The sequence below is a fragment of the Astatotilapia calliptera genome, chromosome 5 (genome assembly GCF_900246225.1).
Source record: "Astatotilapia calliptera chromosome 5, fAstCal1.2, whole genome shotgun sequence".
Taxonomy (NCBI): Eukaryota; Metazoa; Chordata; class Actinopteri; order Cichliformes; family Cichlidae; genus Astatotilapia; species Astatotilapia calliptera.
Window position 1 is genome coordinate 18676170 of NC_039306.1, and position 19780 is coordinate 18695949.

The following is a 19780-nucleotide window of genomic DNA, read 5'->3' on the forward strand; positions in this document are numbered from 1 at the left end:
CTACTTACTGGTTGTGTCGCATCAGTCTGTGTCTCTGAGTTAACTTGTGTTTCTCCTACAGCTCCGGACCGCAAAAAATGCGCGTGCTCTTTGTGAGCTCGTTCCCGGCTCGTCACCAGCGCGTTCTGCCGTCGAGGGCGATCATTGGTTAAATGTGATCATGTGACTGATGCAAGCCAGATCCTTTTATTTAGCAAAACTATGATTAATAGTTAAATATTATTGTTGAGGGGCACAGACAGGACTCCGCACGCACACACACATAAAAAATAATAATAAATAAATAAAAAAAATTTAAAAGTTGCCTCAACAAAAGGGCACTTTGGGCACTCATCAGGAAAGGGGCGGGTGCTCAAGCCCCTCTAGCCCCCCCCTCTGCACGTCCCTGTATATATATATATATATATATATATATATATATATATATATATATATATATATATATATATATATATATATACTATGTGTGTATGTATGGATGATCATTTAAGAAAGAAACGATGTGTGTGTGTGTGTGTGTGTGTGTGTGTGTGTGTGTTTCTTTCTTTCTTTCTTTTCCCGCAGGACAGATACCGAGCACGCCCACACCCACGGAACACCTGTGGGCGTAACGGATTTTGACAGGTAAGCACGTTTCTTCACCGTCATGCTCGCACTGTCCCTATAGGCTGTTGGTCATGTTATAACATCTGCACGCACCGCGAATTGCTACATGTTGAAAGAATTCTATCAGAACAAAAAACAAAACAAAACAAAAAACAATTAAGGAGGGAGCTGGACTTCACTGACTAGTCGGCTGCTGGCCCGACAGTCTTGCAAAGCTCGGTTTGTGGCCTCACAGTCGGACAGTTAGGAAACAATTGGGTAACATTTAGGTAAGCTCGTGCACATCTGCATGACACGGTCCCCACCCCGTCACTCCAGAAACTCGGGGACTTGTGTCAGTTTTACCATTAGGTAAGCTCTCTGCACAGCAGCATGGCAGACTCTCTGTGCAGACTCTTCCATTCCTCCACAAAGAGCACTTCAAAAACTGTAGAAGAGCGTGGCAAGTGGGGCAGCAAAAAGGAGTTCATCCTGTCTGTGGCCGGTGCTATTATTGGACTTGGCAACGTGTGGAGATTTCCATATCTTTGCTACAAGAATGGCGGGGGTGAGTATTTCTGTTATTCTCCCCCTTACTTAACCAAATGTCTGAACCTCCGAAACTCTTTGTTCCCATAATAAAAAACAGAGAGAGAGAGAGAGAGAGAGAGAGAGAGAGAGAGAGAGAGAGAAAAGAAACAGAATGACCAGTAGACTATTGTTTTATTAATCGCAGATGACTTTTTCTTGGTTGGGGGAGGGTCTAATTAGAGGATGAAAAACATATTAAATGGTTCATAAGCAGCTTAGTTTTCATCCCCGTTTCCTTCTGTCCCACAGGTTATTGAAAAAAAAAAATACATTGCCAGATTTATTCTGTTTTTTTATTACAAAGAAAGTTGCTTTCGCCTTTTTTTTCTAGCCTAATTTGAATTTTACTGATTAATCTGCAGAGTTTTAGGCGCATGACAGAAGCAAACAACAAAAAGTGCGCTGGATCAATGCAACAGTGTTTTGGAACAGGGCAGCAAGTTTACCAATCAGAACAAGTTACAAAGCAAACGCCATGTGATGATCTCAGTGTAATAAGGAGTAAAGTAAGTAAAACATCCCGAAAGTCGTTATATTAGTAAATGTTTACACGAGAAGCAGTCGGTTAAACCATCGTAACAAATGCCACTGGTATATGAAGCTGGACTAGAAAACAAGCTCAAGAACCGCCTTTCAGTCAAAGCGCAGGGCGTGGAGCCGGAGTCAGCGTGGTTTTCACGAGCCAGTCTCAGCGGAGACTACACACCTGTTACGTAACGCAGTACCAAACCGCTGCGGTGCGCAGAAAGTCCCACAGTGCATACTTTTCGCATACGGAGCTTATTATCACCACTACTGGCGCACATCCCAGGACTGCTCCTCACCAGAAAACAGTCTGTCCACACGGATGCACAGACCGTGGAGCTGCTCGTTATAGTGTCGTTAGTTATACCAGGGGCGATTCCAGGATCAGAGCTTTGGGGGTGCTGAGCACCCAGAGAGTTGCCCAGCCAGGCAAGATAAACCTGTCTCTGTCAGTCCCTGCATCCTTAAATGTTGTCCCGACTCCCGAGTTCTCTCTGACTGTCACTTTGGTGCATTTAAACCCCTGTTCCTCCCTGTCCTCATTGTCTGTTGTCTTCGTCTCAGTTATCAGTCATCATAATTTTACCATCTCTGTGCAAGTCTGCAAATTTCTTTATTAAATCATACGATTCTTAAATTCATCAAGTCTCTCTGTGCCTGTGTCCTCGTCACAAAACATGACATCACTGTTTTGTACATTTTAACACAATTTAATCCCCACAGTTGTGAAAGAAAAGCAAAACACTTTGCCTGTAACAAAACCATCAAATCTGATAAAGGTTATTTAAATGCTGCAAAAGAAGAATGGATTGGAATAGAAAAAAATACATATCCTAACCTTAATTACTCGGGGAGAATAATGAGTGATGCTCATAGTGAGTAAAAAGTAAACTGAGTGCATTTTATGGACAGAGATTCACTTTTATTGTGTATGTATAATATAATACAGATACATTAAAAAAACACTCCCAAAACAGAATCAATTATTACAAATAAATTATTACAAAATATTAATAAAAACTATAAAAATGGAGGCAACTTTGCCTGTGGTAGAATGTATACAATGACAACAAATCTTTATTGCAGATACTAATTTTACTAATTTAATAATAATAACTTTGTGTTGTAAGATTTATGAGGTTCATGCTTTCATAGTGGTACTTAGGAGAGCTTGACATTTTTTCTCAGGTGGTACACACTGTAAGAAGTTTGAGAAACACTGATAAGTGTATGTGTGCTTTTGGAAAACATTTAAAGCTGCTGTACAGAATCTTTGAAACAAGATTAAAACATTTTTAGAATATAAACAGAGCATCTGCTTCTCTTTACAGCTCCTCACTCCACCAGGGCTGTTTGGCACTTTCTGATAGTGTGCAAATGTGATGTACGTACTGCGGCAGTCATACAGGCAACTGGACGGTCCAAAAGTTGGCCTACCTATTACTGGCTGAGGTTTTAGTAGAGTTGTGGCTGAACCACATAAAAATATATCATTAATTTTAATCTCCCCAATCAATTATAATGTTATGTTGGAATGTTGTTAAAGAGGGTCAAAAATGTTTCAACCCAGTTTGTTTTGCAGATTCTGTATAGCAGCTTTAATATAGGGAGAACACAACTTCCAGACTGTGTGAGTAAAATCAGTTTTTTTTCCCTCTTTGTCAGTTTAACAGTTTCTGTTGTGCCTGTCACTGTTCCCTGTCTGTTTTCTTACCTGGTTCTTCCTGACCTTGTACTTTCTCTCCCCTCTTTCCTCTCTCCCTCTTTGGACTGACAATCATACACAAATAGATTGTATTCAATTAGATGAAAAATTACATTAATATGAAAAAAATTCTATTAAGATCACTAACAAAAAGTCCTCTCTCAGTCTACTTTTAACCAAAAGGCAAATAACTAAACCACATGAACATCTAATAAAAGATATAAACATTGAAACACTGATCCAACATTATTCTTGATTGATGGATCATTTGATTTTACACTTTTACCTGAATGTGGCTCCTTTTTTTGAAAAAACCTCCTTATATCCATTATGAACCTGGCTGTCTCTCTGTACACAAACACACACTCACACAACAGGAGTTATAAGGTTAATGGGCATTCAGTCAGTTAGCTAGTTAGTATTCATTTCAAAGAGGACAGTGGTAACCAACAGTAGGCTGCAGACAATTTAAAGTTTTAGATTTTAAATAGGCTGTATACATTTCAATGGGAGCAACAGGACGATCAAAAGTTGCTGAATTTACTACAGAGAAGGACGGATTGTAAGGTAGCAAACATTGTTGGAAAACACGTTTTCAACACTGCAGGTTACCTGGTGTAATGCTTTTCAGCTAAAAAGAAACATGGTCTGACTCCTACCTAACTAAGAGTAACTGAAGGTTAAACGCAGCTAACATGTCCTTTTTAAGTCAGGCACTTACACCCCCACTCCGCTGCGTCTCAGCCACCATGCTCTGGCAGCAAGAGCCCTAGAGCCAGAGTAGGTGAGAGGCGAGCTGGAACAAACCATTTTGGGAGGGGGGTTATCTATACTTTTGTTGTTAAAATTTTATGTCTCAAACAAGTACAGTACTGTATGCTTTTTATATTTTTAGTAGTGTGTCACACAAACAGCGAATGTTCTAAAAAAAAAGTAAGAAATCTTTGGGGGTGCTTTGATTCATTTTGGGGGTGCTGAAGCGCCCCCCAAAAATGGGCTAAAATCGCCCCTGAGTTATACACAGTAGTGGTTTTAGATACGGGCGACACGGGCGGTTCCCGGGGCGGCATCGTGGTGGGGGGCGGCATCACGGGCATCGGCAAAAAAAAAAAATGCTCGTACTCATGCTGCCCCAACGTCAGCCAGGGAATGGCATAGGCACCGATCGGTTTTCTATCGCCCATTTGCTGGGTGTAAGGGCGCCCTCCGTTTGCCAGGTGCGCCTGCTGCTTGCGGCACAGGGAGGAGAGGGCGGGGCGGTAGGGGATTCTCTGGCTGGAGCAGCATCTAATAATAATCAACTCACAAAATAAAAACAAAATAAAAAGAAACCAACAAACACGAAAACACCAGACATTATGATACAGAGTCAAAGGAACTTGCAAAGAAAAGCGTCTGGACTTCTTTAAGTTATTATGATACAGACTTATAATTTGCACCGATGTTTTTTCGAAATTCTGTACACGAAAAGTGAGCGCGAGAGCCCTCGGTGCGCCTGCTCGCTGCTGAAGCCAAAGTAAACTTTATTCTCATCTCCGCTACAGTCCAGTATATAGAGAGACCAGACGACGAGCCTCCAGTTACAGCAGTGCAAGTAAACAAACAATATATATAAGAAGAGTAAGAAAATAAATATACACTTTAGGACTCGGGGTAAAGGGATCAATAACAATTTAAAATTTAAAATTTACAGTTTGATGATTTAAAGTCTCACACACAACCCGTCGAAAGGGGAGGGGGCCGGCTGCTTCCAAATAGAGCACATTTCATTTATAATGTTGTAAATCCAAGCCCATTATCTATTCATGATATGAATCCTGGGTTGTGTGAAATCCCAGAAATAAACTCTAGACAAAGTGAATCTGTGAACTAAGGTGTTGGTCTATTAGGTTATGTTGTGGTGATGGGTGTTCATACTGGAGTGCAAAATTAAAACCAATGGAAGATGGACAAGAAAAGTTCAAAGCCATCAGGTGCTCAGTTTAGAAAAAAGAGAAAAGAAGAGGAGAAACAAGCAAAAGATGCAGGTAAGCAGATAATGGCAGGTCATCCTGAAACAATCGGAATCAGAATACTTTATTAATCCCTAAGGAAATTATGTGGGTTACAGTTGCTGCAAGAAGAAATGGTAAAAATAGCAACAGTAACAGACTAAACTCCAAACAATACATTATGTTACAGATTTTAATATTAATTAGTCCTTGTCAATTGTTGATTTGTCCTGTTCTCATTGTATGACGAATTATGATGGCTGTTTGGTGGCTATTTGCATACTATGCATACTCTCTCTCTCTTCACATGTGTGTGTGTGTGTACAACAGATTTATGTGGGTAAATGAAACAAAATTTGTCATCAGAGGATGAAAGATGAAGAGCTTTGGCAGTATTTTCTAAACCAGCGGTCCCCAACCTTTTTTGCGCCACGGACCGGTTTATGCCCAACAATATTTTCATGGACCGGCCTTTGAGGTGTCGCGGATAAATACAACAAAATAAAACTAGTACCGGTACCGAAAAAAAGAAAATTTATTCATAACACACGTGAAAAGACCCAGGAAAACCAAGTAAACGATGAAAACGATAACAAAATAACGCTGAAAACCGATAAAACCCCTGAAAACTATACATTTCACACCTGAGCCTCAACTCTTGCGGCCCGGTACCAAACGACTCACGGACCGGTACCGGTCCGAGGCCTGGGGGTTGGGGACCGCTGTTATGTATGTATGTATGTCAATTTTAATGAGATTTATAACAAGAAGAGGAGCGATTTGGCACCAAAAACAGGTTCTGTGCCTCCACAGCTGCAAATATTAATCTCAAAGAGGGTTAAAGGCCACATTTACCAGCAAGTTTACTTCAGCTGCCAGAAAGGTGTGAAAGAAAGTGTTCTTTGACACTTCAGTAAATTACTTACAGCTCTTTCTGCTGCCTTCCCTCCAGAAATACATGATACTTTCAGATTTCAACATGTAAGCTAAATCAAACCCAGCCTGTCCCGTCTCAGGAACAGGAGCTGCAGCCCAGGAGTCTTGACTTTGCCTTTTTTTAAAATGTTAAATAAAGCCAGGTTGGCAGAGTACAAATTTGTTAAACTGGACACTTTAGAACAGGATCTCAAGAGCGACTGGGTTTCTAAATCTACCCGCAAGCTTGACTTGCTGTATCACCTTTGTTTACTTGTTATACCTAAAAAATGTTGAAGAGTTTAAATTTTTAGAGGTTACCTTAGGTTTCACCCTTACATTAAGAAATCAAGCCTAACACAAGTGGTGTTTCAAATAGATCCCACAGGTGTATCTGCTAAAAAATCTCAGCCTCAAGGTCAGGGGTCAGAAGTCAAGTTTTCGAAAAATCTTGTGGATATGATAACTCAAGAAGGAAGTTACCTAACATTTTGAAATCGATACCACAAGTGCATTTACTAAAAATCTCCAACGAGTTCGAATCTCAGTGACCTTGAACTAAAGGTTAGAGGTTAGAGGTCAAGTAGTGATACCACAGGTGCATCTATTAGCAGGCTGTGCCACAGCCAGTATTTTAATTGTTGTATAATTCTGTATGTCTGATTAACACTTTGATACATTTTGCATAATTTTCCATTTGTCAGCATGTGTATCTGTTACGGTTTGGAGGAGGACTCAAGCACAGGACTCCGGTTCTGATGCTCACAAGAAGGATTTATTTACAAGTCACCAGGTGTATATACAAGAATGTGCGGGGGGGTGTTATATACAGCTGAGTGGGGGGAGAAGGGGTCTCCAGGGAAGTCCAAGGGAAAGCACGCGTTCTTCAGAATATCCACTCACACGATCACAGGCTCACACTCCGACACTGCCACACGGGAATCACACGGGGAAAAATCCAGGAAGCTCTGTAGACAGGGAGACAGGGTTAAGAACGACGCACAGAGGAAAACACTCTTAACTAAACTTGTTGTAGCTTGACTTCACTAACGCGTGGTAGACAACGATCCAGCGACGAACAGCAGTCGCCTCCTGGCTTAAATGCTGCTCCAGGTGTCTCATCTCCCGAGGGCGTGGGCTGAGGGCGTGAACCCACAGTGAGTTCTGCCCCGGCGAGAGAGAAGAGGAAGAGAGAGAGAGAAACAGAGAGGGCTGATCAGCGTGCAGCTGATCCGCCTGGCCGTGACAGTATCTGTAGGTATGCATGTATGTGTGTGTGCTTGCACATGCATGTAGGTGTGAGTCTTGGCGTGTCTCTGCTGATAGACTTTATAAATCCGTCTCTCTGGACAGCAAATGGAATTGAGCTAACAGCTGAATCAGATAAAGAGCATTGATCCCCTTGTGTGATTCATTAAACAGTTAAACTGAAAGATACTATTTTGCTTGGTTATCAGGAGGATATAATGTCGTTACTGTATTTCGTCCCTGTTATTTTAACTGTTAACATTTGCTGCCCTCAAAGCAGAGCCAATCCATATGTTGTTTACTGTTTATTTTTTCCTACCTCTAGGTGCTTTCTTAATTCCTTATGTCCTGTTCCTTGTGACCTGTGGCATACCTCTATTTGTGCTGGAGACGGCACTGGGCCAGTACACCAGTCAGGGGGGGATCATGTGCTGGAGGAAGATCTGCCCCTTGTTTGAAGGTGAGCTAACCACTGGGATTGTGGTGAAGCAGATCAATGAAGAAAAACTGAGGGAATGCAATGTTAACAGTTATGTTGTTTCCAGGCATGGGATACACCAGCCAAATGATCATTTTCTATGGAAGTATCAGCTATATTGTGATTTTAGCCTGGGCTTTTCTCTACTTGTTCTCTTCCTTCTCTGGAGAGTTGCCATGGGCCACCTGTAATAACACCTGGAACACGAGTAAATTCAATTTTCTGTCCCACATATACATCAACAAATTACTGACTTAATTGGTAAATGAATTGGAAGTATGTAAAGATTGGATTGAAATGTTAATATGCAAATATTCACACAACTATACATTTATGAAATACTAAAGCTAATGTTCACAATATTTAATGCAGTATTCACTTGTTGATGTGTCAGCAGAGCGTGTTTAACAAGATTTTGATACATTTCAGATCGTTGTGTAGAAATTAACAACTACAATACTACTGCCAACTGGACATCACCTGTGAATGCATCATCTTCTGTTTTAGAGTTTTGGCAGTAAGTCACAAATCAGAGATAATTTGTTAACAATCCTCAATATTGTTTCAAAATGTATGTAAATTCAGATACGTATATTACATGCATTACATGGCTGTTAGCATTAATGGTAATTAATGGTAATTTATCATGTAGTTTGGAGGGCTTCACATTCACTATATTAAGTAGACCTAGTTAGTACAAGGGTAGATCCATTTTTTTTTTTGCCTTCAGAACTCCCTTAATTCTTTATACCATAGATTGAACAAGGTGCTGGAAACATTTCTCAGAAATTTGCACCACATCCCAAAGGTGCTGTATTGAATTGAGATCTGGGTACTGTGGAGGCCAGAGGGGTACTCAATGTCATATTCAAGAAACTATTTTGAGGTAATTAGAGCTTTGTGACATGGTGCATTATCCTGCTGGAAGCAGCCATCAGAAAACGGGCACATTGCGATCATAAAGGGATGGACATGATTAGCAACAAAAGTCAGACAGGCTGCAGTATTTGAACATCACTCAATTCATGTTGTTTACGTCAGTTCATGTTGTTTACCATCTGAATGTGTGAGCAAAAATCAAAGCTCATCAAATCAGGCAAAACTTTTCTAGTCTTCAGTTGACCGACTCTGGTGAACTTACTGGAACTATAGCCTCAGTTTCCTGTTTGTAGGTGTTTGGAGTGGCACCCAGTATGGTCTTCTGCTGCTCTCCATCTGCTTTCATGTTTGATGCATTTTGTATTCAGATATGGTCTTCTGCACGCCTTGGTTATAACAACTAGTAATTAGGGTTACCAATTAGCGGTATTGGGGTATTGGCCTTGTTGATGACCTCTGGCATCAGCAAGCTAATGGTTTTCTTTGACCATTAGCTATAAACTGTGGATGGTGGCATAATCCCAGTAGATTAGCGGTTTCTAAAATACTCGAGCTACAACTGGCTTATCTGTAATCATGTTCAGAGTCATGTAATTCGCACTTCTTTCTCTTGTTGATGATCACTTTAAAGTTCAGCAGGTTGTTTTGACCACATCTAAGTGCATGAATGCACCGACTTGCTGCTATCCTGCTGGCTGATTAGATATTTACATTAATACAGTTCTACCTAATAAAGTGGCCAATGAGAGTAAGTGTCATTAATTATTGTTTTTCTCTGGCTTTAATTGCTATGATAAGGGACTATGATAACAGATCTTTTTTGCAAAACACTTATTTGCTACTATTTGATGAGTACTATAATAAGTATCATTTGATACTCATTATAGTATTCTGGGTATACTGACATATACTTTATAACACCAGTATAGTTTTTAAAGAATTTTACTTGACTTTTTAAAATGAGAAGTACAAATCTAGAGGAAATTATAGGTTAGGAGTAGTATGAAATGTCATGTGTCTGTTAAGCAGGGTTAAACTGTTATGACACATTTAGAATGTGTAGAACACCAAAACTAAATTAAAAATCTTACAGAAATATCCCACATTTTGATAAATGTTTAGTGTGAAGATGCTTTAGATACAAGTAGTAGGGTCTGTTACTTCTTTTGACATTTTGCTGTCAGTGTGTAGAGATCTACAAACTGTTAAACTGATGTCTCAGTCACTTTTTTGATGTTGCTCTGTTAGGGTGGAGCGTAGTTGCCCCTGGCATTAAACACTTAATTTGGCCATAATAACTGAAAACACCCATGTACTGAAGGTGTGAAGGGCTTTTAATTGCATGTTGAAGCTTGTGTCATTCTAAATAGTTTCATGAGCTTTAACTTCAACAGACCTTTCATGCCGAACCCAGTGACTTGTCAATCTATATGTAAGTACTTAAGTAGTCCACTGTGTAAGTATGCTGACATCAGTTTTCTAGCCACACTCACTGAATCTTCATTTTTAAAGTCTTTGTGAATTAACTAGATTCAAATTTTTACAAAAGAGTAGGTTTTACCCAACTACATACATTGGTTTAAAAGACCTTTCCATACACTGATAGTACGTCTTCTTTCAGGCATCGGGTGTTGAATATATCCAGCGGCATAGAGAACTTGGGAACCATACAGTGGGACCTTTCTCTGTGCCATCTTCTAGCCTGGGTCATCTGCTACTTTTGTGTTTGGAAGGGAGTAAGATCCACGGGAAAGGTAACACTAAAAGGAAAAATGTTGAGTCGCATTTTATACCCTCAGCAGTTTTCAGCAGTTGTCACTGGCTTTCAGGTTCTTCAGGGAATCATTCAGATTCATTTCATGTTGCACAGTGTCTTTGTAGCTGTTGCCAATTTTATTGTGAAAATCTAATTTTCATTTATTTGGAGTTTTCTAGAGATAGACAGATGTTTTGCATACTTTCTAATCTGGATTTGTAAACTTTTAGGCACACCTGTTTCCTCAATTTCCCTTCACAACCTTTGTATATCCGTTAGTTGTGTAAGCATGAAATTACATCACCTACTGACATAAAATGCGGTTAAGTTGTTGTGTAGTGAGGTGAGATGATCAGTGGCTGCTGTTATAAAAATCCCAAATTGTTTCGGTACTGAGCTCAAATTACTTACTTGCTACTACTTGTTCTCAGAGTGATTAAGGTGTGGTGTGAAGAAAAATGAAATGATCAGAACTCCCAGACGTCCACTGCTTTTTTTCCCCCTTCAGGCTGCCGCCATGGCAGTCGTTCAGTCTCACATTTGCACATGCCTGGCTATCATACAGTATATTCGAACCACACCACAACACATAACAGCCGAAGTTGGCACAAAAGAGGGTTATGAAAGCAAGTTTTGCAACTGTTATGGACAATACAGCCTCCTTTTAATAAACAAAGGAAAATATAGCAATATTATATTCTTGTACTTCTTTATGTTATTTCTTGGTCCAATGTGTCGCACATGATTTAAATTCTGGTCATGGAAGTCGCAGTTAAATAAGAATGGTATTATGCATTTGGTGTTACCTCCAAAGACCAAATGCAAATATTCACACAACTGTGAATATTGTTCACAGTTGTGTGACTTGTTGAATAATATCTTGATGCTGACATTAACAGCATGGCCTCATCATAGCGTGTGGTCATAAACAAGTAATCCTTAATTTAAAACCTAATTTATTTTTTATATATATACAGGCAACATATTTCACAGCCACGTTCCCCTTTGTCCTGTTAATCATGCTGTTTGTCAGAGGAATGACCCTTCCTGGAGCCTTCCATGGTATCAAGTACTACTTGTATCCCAATCCTGAACGGCTCGCTGACCCACTGGTATGATTCAGCCTCATTTCTTAATCGTGTCAGACATTTCTGCAGCGGTGTTTATGAACTAATAACTTGGTTTACAGGTCTGGATGGATGCTGGAACACAAATATTTTATTCTTATGCCATATGTTTGGGATGCCTAACTACACTTGGGAGCTACAACAAGTACAACAATAACTGTTACAGGTGAGCTCCTCACGAAGATGTGACAAACATTTTAGTTTGTATGTCAGTGGCTGTCTCCAAATACTTTGCCACTAAATGTGTTTACAGCAGCTTTCTTACTTTCTGAAAGGCTTTAGCACTGGTCTAAGTAAATAACACATCAAGAAAACACATACTTGAAAATGATTTTGATTACAGCCCTTGTAATATGTGCATCCATTACCCCTTCTATTTTTATTAACCTTTAAGCACAGGTAGACATTCAGTCACCGTACAAAGCACTTTTCTATCTTACTAACCTCTTAAAGCACTTTAGACTACAGATCACATTTTAATCACACATTCATGTAGTGCTTTATTCCATGCACTTTATTATTTATGTATTCTATGGGCAGACTCCAGTAAAACCATACTGGATTACTGGCGACCGCAGTCCTTGTTTTTTGCTCTCAAGGAGATCCCTGAGAATCTGTAGCAGCTGTAGAACTGGTTTATAAACATCTGCACTGAACTCACTAAGGCTGCAAAGAAAAGCAATCTGTGCTGAGAAGCACCTTGTTAACTGAATTAGCACCTCAAGCACTACCGCAAACAGAATATTAACCAGTGGGTAACAATGAAAGTGTTTCCCACAGCCCATTATCTTTTTGTTGTCTTAAAGAAAATAGTGACATTATGCTTTCTTTCTGATTTGCAGAGACTCCTTTTATCTTTGTTTGTTGAACAGCGCGACCAGCTTCATGTCAGGCTTTGCCATTTTCTCAGTTCTGGGTTACATGTCGCAAAAGCAGGGTGTCGACATTGCTACAGTCGCTGAGTCAGGTACGGATGTCAGTCTGAAAAGTATTTGAGTCTGGCTTTTTTTTTTTTTTACCTCATCCATTATGCAAAAAATAAAGACAGACTAACATGAAAGCTTGTGATTTAGTTTCAAAGTTGATCCAAGTACAACTCTGGACACAAGAATTTTTAAAAGAGCTTCTTTAACACTGCAAGCAGATTAGTTCTTTCACACAACACATGCATCAAATTGAAAAAAGAGGAAAATGTCATCTAAATGTTCTCAAGATAATATCATGAACTCAGCTGGATCCAGCAGCTCAGTTCATGGAAGCAGTTTTCAGCCTTGGTCGAGGTGTATGAGCTCTTATTTTTCATTTTTATAGTTAGGATTTTTAGACTTAAATTTTAAAATTATCCACAAGCATACAGGATCAGCTCTGGCACTACTGACTTTGACAATATAAGGCATGATGCTGGGGAATTTTCACAAGCATGGAATGATTGTCCCTTATTTCCCAAGACTTGGAGCAGCTTGTGCTTGTAATGCTGAAATGTCTGTACTCCATGCTGTGTAGTGTGTGCTCAACTACTGCCAACCAAAATTGAGTAAGAATGCCACCCAGGGTTTCTGTAGTCAATAACAACCCCAACACATGAATGCAGCACACATTTTATTATCAGATGGTCTGTCAGTCAATATCATAGAGCAATATTTGTATTTTTGGCCATCAGGCTGTTCTATTTAGCAGTAGCAATAATTAGTTATTGTTAATATTTCTTCCCTCACACCCAACTGGTCACAGCAGATAGCCGCCCCTCCCCTGAGTCTGCTTCTGCCGAAAGTTTCTTATCATAAAAAGGACGTTTTTCCTTCCCACTGTTGCCAAAGCGCTTGCTCATAGAGGGTCAAATGATCGTTGTAGTTTTTTTCCTTTTTTCTCTGTATTATTGTTGAGTCTTTACTTTAAAATATTAAGTGCCTTAAGGACACTGTTGGAAACATAAACCTAATGCATCTATCTTTCCCGGCTGTTGTTTTGAACTACTATGTACAAAAAAACACTACTATTATGGAAAATGTTGTTTTCCATTAACTACAACCTGCTTTCTGGAGGCATATTGCATCCCTCAAGGGACTATGCATGCCTTTTCTATCTACATAAAGTACACCGTCTTTCAAGGTTTTACATTTCAGTAAATTTAAAAAAGGCAGAAGCAGTGTATGAAAAACTAAGTGGACTGAATGTTTTATTAGCTTGTGGAACCATCTTTAGCAGGAATAACTGAAGCAGTTGTTTTCTGCATTACTTTATCAGTTTCTCGCATCATTCTGGAGGAATCGTAGCGCTCCCTGCTTCTTAAAACATAGCTTCTCTTCACTGAGGTTTACGGACATTCATTTATTCGCAGCTCTCTTAAGGTAGCCACACAGCATTTCTGACTTCTTAATTTCAGCTTGAATTTAGGCCTATTTAAATGTATATAAGAAATCAGCACCTTACTGGTAATTCATTTTCTATTCCTACCATTTAACATGTTTCAGATTTATTTGATCCAATCTGCATTTCCTTAACAATTGTACAACTCCGTAATGATCATAAAGTTGTCATTTAGAGACACTTTGGCATCTGTTTCACTTTGTAGGTCCAGGCCTTGTTTTCATAGTCTACCCACAAGCTGTGACCCTGCTGCCTTGGCCTCAGGTCTGGTCTGTGTGCTTCTTTGCCATGATCATCTTGTTAGGAATAGATGGTCAGGTGAGTTGCAGTTTTTTTTTATATCTCCTAAGAAAATGTAATGCAGTATTGTTTTTTTTTTCTTCTGGTTAACTTACCTCGACACTAACCTGTCTTTGTGTAATTCTCAAGTTTGCAGGTCTTGAAAGCATCATGACCTCTTTGACAGATGTCTTCCCCTCCCATTTAAGGAAAGGATATCACAGAGAGCTTTATCTGATGCTGATCTGTGCGCTTTGCTATCTGTTTGGCCTGTTATTGGTGTCACAGGTGAGATGTTTAAAAACAGCATAATTATTATAACTTTCATGCCTGAAATTCATTTCATAAAAGTTGGAACAGTGGCAATGCAAGACTGGAAAAATGTAGTGCTACAAAAAAATGATGGTTGTGTAAATCTGAATATTTAATGGCATCTGCTTTTATATGGATCTTGTTCAGTGTTTTTGTAAATGCCCCAGGCTTGGTGGGCTTGGTATCACGGGTATAACAAAATGGAAATCAAAACAAGGGAAGCACAAAAATCACATGTCTGCATGTGCTCAGGGGAGTCTGGGTGTCCTGCGAGGACACTTCAGGTGTATGTGGTACTGGGCCCGTTGCTGTGGACTTTTAGTTCCTTCACAACAATAGTGAAACCACGCTTTGAATTAATAGCAATGTCAGGTTTGGTGGGTGTTGAATTCCCTTTGTTTCTGATTCTGTTCAAAATTCTTATTAATACATTTGTGTGAGACATAATGGACTCATGATCACAACCTTGCTTTTTGTGTATGATGTGATCCTTCAGGCTTCATCAAGTGGCAGTTTGCTGGCAAATGGGGAGCAGCAATGATGAGAATTACCACCTTGAAGTCTGATTGGATTGGAATGCCTGCTCCAAGTTGGTTGGCATTGCTGCCACATGTAGAAAAGTTCAAGTACCTCAGGGTCTTGAGTGGGGAGAGTGGTAGGAACAGTGACAGGGATGTTCATAGCCTCACTTATAACCACGAGCTATGGGTTGTGGTCAAAAGGACAAGATTGGAAATAATTAGCAAAAATGGATGTACGTTGAAGGGCATCTGGGACTTAGGCTTACAGTTACAGAGCAGTTTGGTCAATTTGTAGGCAAGGTGTTTTTAGAAGGGTTAGGAAGGATGGCCCAGGCAGGACACAACAGAGTGATGGGGGTGTGGGAATCTCATCAACCCAGACCTGAGTGGAGAAGCGGCTGTCTTTCAAAACTGCAGCAAATGGTTTCTTCAGTTCACAAAGAGCATATTAACCTAATTAACCTAATTTATTGGTAAACATGCCCCTGTCTGGAGATTTATGAAATTTGTTGATGAGATTTTGTCCTAATGCTTCTTTTAGTATAATATAGAGTTCACTTTGCTTTCTAAGTTTGTAGGATATCAAAGTTGTTGATATACTAGATAATAAGTGTGAATAGCTTCAAGATTAACATGATGAATGTTTTAATTTTAGGCTGGTGCATACATTCTGCAGATCTTCGATCACTATGTTTGCAGCGGTCCTACTCTGCTGCTGATGGCAATTTTCCAGTCAGTTACGATTGGATGGATTTATGGTAAGACAAAATTATTATTGTTATAAAAGTCTTTGGTTTGTATGTCTTTTTATAGTGACGTCCTAATAGCTGTCCACTATTATTACCAAAATATATCTTGTAAATCTCTATACATGCTGTATATACATACACATGTAGGGCTGGATTTACAGCACAAAGCATTTTTGGTAATTTAAAAGCAACTGTCAGGACCTGCTAAAGAGGCACAGTATCAACTGAAAGATGGGGATGCAGGTTTTTTTGCTATTGAACTTATTGCATCTTATCGTATCTGCAGAAATCTTGAAATGTACTGAATTTAATGCAGACAAAAGCAGGTCTGTTTTCATACCTGATGCAGTGTTTTTTGGAAGATATTTGCGACATGTTATTATTTGCATAATCAGCACGAGTGGATAGCTGAATGGTGTGAGTCCCCAAGCCCCCCACACCCAGCCCTGTATCTTTTTTTCTTATATTTATCTTTCAAGGAGTCAGATTATCTTATTATATTTTTTAAGTTGTCTTGAATAATACTCCAGGCTTTCTGAAGGTATTTCAAGGTTTTTCTTTGGACGTTGGCTGTTTTCACTTATTGTCAGTCCAGTTCTTGTACCGGCCCATTTTCAGAGGAATGTTTTATTTTGTTTGTTAAACACATAACTCAAGGGATGAACTAGTGTTGTGTCTACAAATAAAATACAAGCAAATAACTGATTTTATATTGTATCTTCAGGCAAAAACATAATTTATTCCCTTTTCTTTGGTTGATTTTATGACAAAATAGCATAAAGTAGTATTTTTGTACCAACAAGGTGATTCTCAAAGACCTATTAGCTGAAAACCTGGCATATATTAGCATGGTATGCAGTGTGTCCTTAAAATAATTTGAGGAACCTGAACAATTGACAAAGACCTCCTCCTTAAAGGAAGCTGAGAGTTTACAGCCCATATTCACTGTATAACTCATTTGAAAAAGCGGTCATTGTAAAAACCTTAAAAATATAATTTTGTTGTGGGGAAATATTAAAAGTTAAACACAAGTTTCTTTCTAGTAAACTGTCTCTGTTCTAGGTGCCGATCGCTTCTACACCAACATTGAGGACATGATTGGATACAGACCTCTGTCACTGATCAAGTACTGCTGGCTCTATGCCACCCCTCTCATCTGCAGTGTAAGTTTCTAAAGCAGCTTCTGTAAACAGTTTATCAGTATGCTCTATTCTCATAAGATAAGCTTTATTAGTCCCACATATGGGAAATTCATCCCATAATGTTTATTATTTATATGTTTTCTTTTGAAGGGAACACTTATATTTTTGCTCCTGAGGTACACCCCTCTGAAGTTCAACAACACATACATGTATCCTTGGTGGGCTTACTGCATTGGCTGGTTCCTCGCGCTGTCGTCACTTTCTATGGTCCCAGTCACTATGATCTACAAACTGGCCAAAGGAAGAGGGAGTCTCTGGCAGGTCAGTGATGTTGTTAGTGTCGGCTGTTAGTGATAATAACTGATAATACCTGATAATAACTGACAATATTAATTCCTTTACCAAGCGTCTGAAGACCAGCTCCCAGCCTGCAAGTGATCTTCGAGGAATGGAAAAGGAAATGATAAATGTCCATGATTCACTACGTGCCCCAAAATAACTGTTCAGCCTTATTCACTGAAATGCAAATCTTTAAATGTACCTTTTAATTTGCGTTTTAAATAATACTTAAGGTGTGGGTCCTCTATTATGCACATATATGGTGGCTGGTATTAATATTTTTTCTTCTATCTGAAGCACGAAATGTCTGAATATCTGTTAGAGGCTGAATGTATAAAATACTACACTGATATGGAGCCTCTGATATGACTTTAATTTGCATTTCAAATACCTCAAACCCTAACAATAACATTTTTACTTGACTTTTTACTTTAAACTCACTACGAACACACAGACGTTGAGATTGAAAAGAAACTTACAATTATTATTTATAGACCAACACAGTGAATAGAGATTTTAAAACTAGTGCTGTCGGCGTTAAATCTTGTTAGAATGACGTTAACACCATAACCGCATTAACGCAGCAAATTTCCGTTAACGCGGATCGCCATGGTGACAACGTGCCGTGCAGCCCCTCGCACCGTGACAAGTTTTTTTTTCTTTTTTAGAAACATAAAAGCAAGGTCTTTTAGTGTTTAAAAGTATTGAGCTGAAAACACATATTCACAGTTTAACACGTTTTTATGATGATCACTTTTTTAATGATTTCCTACATCAACTGCTACTTCTGTTGTGTTTTTGTGATGTTTCATGGAAATCTGGGTTATTTTAACACAACGTTTTTATATATTCATACAAATTGAAAAGTAAAAGGCTGTTTTTCTGTTCCTCTCTCAGTCAGAACCTGTTTTAAAAACTATATCTATCATCATTCTGGCATTAAGTTATAAATACTTAAATAACATGGGGACCTGCGTAGAAACACCTTCATAACATTTAAAATGAAAAAGATTAGCTTCACTAAGCTTGTAGCTTTATTTTGGTTACAGCTACAACATACAAGATACAAAATGCTTTATAACATACGCATGAAAAATAAAAACTTACATTTCATAGAACAAAGGTCAACATTGCTACATGCTGACATGCTAAGTAATGCCAAGGATCGCACATCAAGTTTTCAGTGTTCTGAACCTTTTTTATGTTTATATTCCTATAGTTTTTTGGCTGAAATACACTGAATGTAAGCAACAGAGGTCAGTTTTGTTTTTGTTTTTTACTTCAGACTCCTTTAGTGCCCCCTCCTTTTTTAATTACCTGGAACTGAGGAGTAACTATGAAATTGTGTCCTTTGGAAAGATTTCTCCTTGACGTTTTCTGGTATGTGTTTCATGTTGCTTGTGCTACACACACATATCAGGAAACACTAGGCCTAACGATCCGTATGTATTTTAAGCATTCAGAGTATATTTCATGATATTCTTTTTTTTATCAACATGTATAATAAACCAAATAAATATTGCTCTTCAAGTCTGTCAAAAAGTGGTTAATGTTTGCTCCTTACATTTATAACTGAACTCCTACTTTTACTTTAAGGTGCATTGTATTTTCTTGGATTATTGTATTGGTTACAAGACTTTTTAAATGTGTCTTGATATTTGACCTTGAATTTGTATAATAAAATACTTTGGGGAATAATTTAGCTTTCACTGTGAAAGCTTTTCTGTAATTTAAGTGAATGTGTTGAGAGAGTGTGACAGATACAGACTATGGTGCAGGCCAATCCATGACTGATCAGTTTCCATTGTGTCTTTGGAGCATTGACAGATCGTTTGGGCTTGTTGTCATGCTAGAAAATAAAACTGTTGCCAATCACATGCTTTCTAGATGGCATTGCATGGTGGATGACAATCTGATGGCACCTTTCTGTGTTCATAATTACATTAATTTGAAAAAATCCCAAACAACTGGCTGAAATTCAGCTCCTCCAACATGCTTTACAGATGTTTGTAGACACTCGTTGTGTCTCTCCGGAGCTTTCATTTTACAGATATGCAGTAATCAATATTTGATTGATGCTGCTCGTCATTTAATTGCTCTCGTGGTTTTATTCTTGTTCCTTGCGGAGTTAAAACTTATAACCAATACACATTGTAATAATCAATTTGGCTTTAAAACGGAATTTGTTTTGATAGTGATAACTAAGTAGGAATGTCTAATAGTTTGGTGGATTAATATTGTCTACAGGTTATTTGCACAGCTGAAGAAAAC

The 19780-nt window shown here is 38.8% G+C and overlaps 1 protein-coding gene across 1 annotated transcript; it reads left to right on the plus strand.

Annotated features, from left to right (window-relative positions):
- The first annotated feature begins 662 nt into the window (after positions 1-662).
- Positions 663-19384, plus strand: LOC113022394 (sodium- and chloride-dependent GABA transporter 2-like). Its single transcript, XM_026167760.1, has 14 exons — positions 663-1153; positions 7886-8020; positions 8106-8246; positions 8468-8555; positions 10539-10671; positions 11651-11785; positions 11863-11966; positions 12643-12767; positions 14373-14485; positions 14597-14734; positions 15935-16037; positions 17091-17191; positions 17321-17491; positions 17577-19384. The coding sequence occupies exons 1-14, from the start codon at positions 979-981 to the stop codon at positions 17667-17669; spliced, it is 1755 nt and encodes a 584-aa protein (XP_026023545.1). The 5' UTR covers positions 663-978; the 3' UTR covers positions 17670-19384.
- The last annotated feature ends 396 nt before the right edge of the window (positions 19385-19780 follow it).

What these genes read in the sequence shown, in the direction of transcription:
- LOC113022394 (XM_026167760.1), top strand. Translation starts at nt 979, where the DNA reads ATGGCAGACTCTCTGTGCAGACTCTTCCATTCCTCCACAAAGAGCACT. An exon ending in TTGCTACAAGAATGGCGGGG is followed by an intron (nt 1,154 to 7,885) that starts GTGAGTATTTCT and finishes TCCTACCTCTAG; the next exon opens with GTGCTTTCTTAATTCCTTAT. An exon ending in CCACCCCTCTCATCTGCAGT is followed by an intron (nt 17,192 to 17,320) that starts GTAAGTTTCTAA and finishes TTTCTTTTGAAG; the next exon opens with GGAACACTTATATTTTTGCT.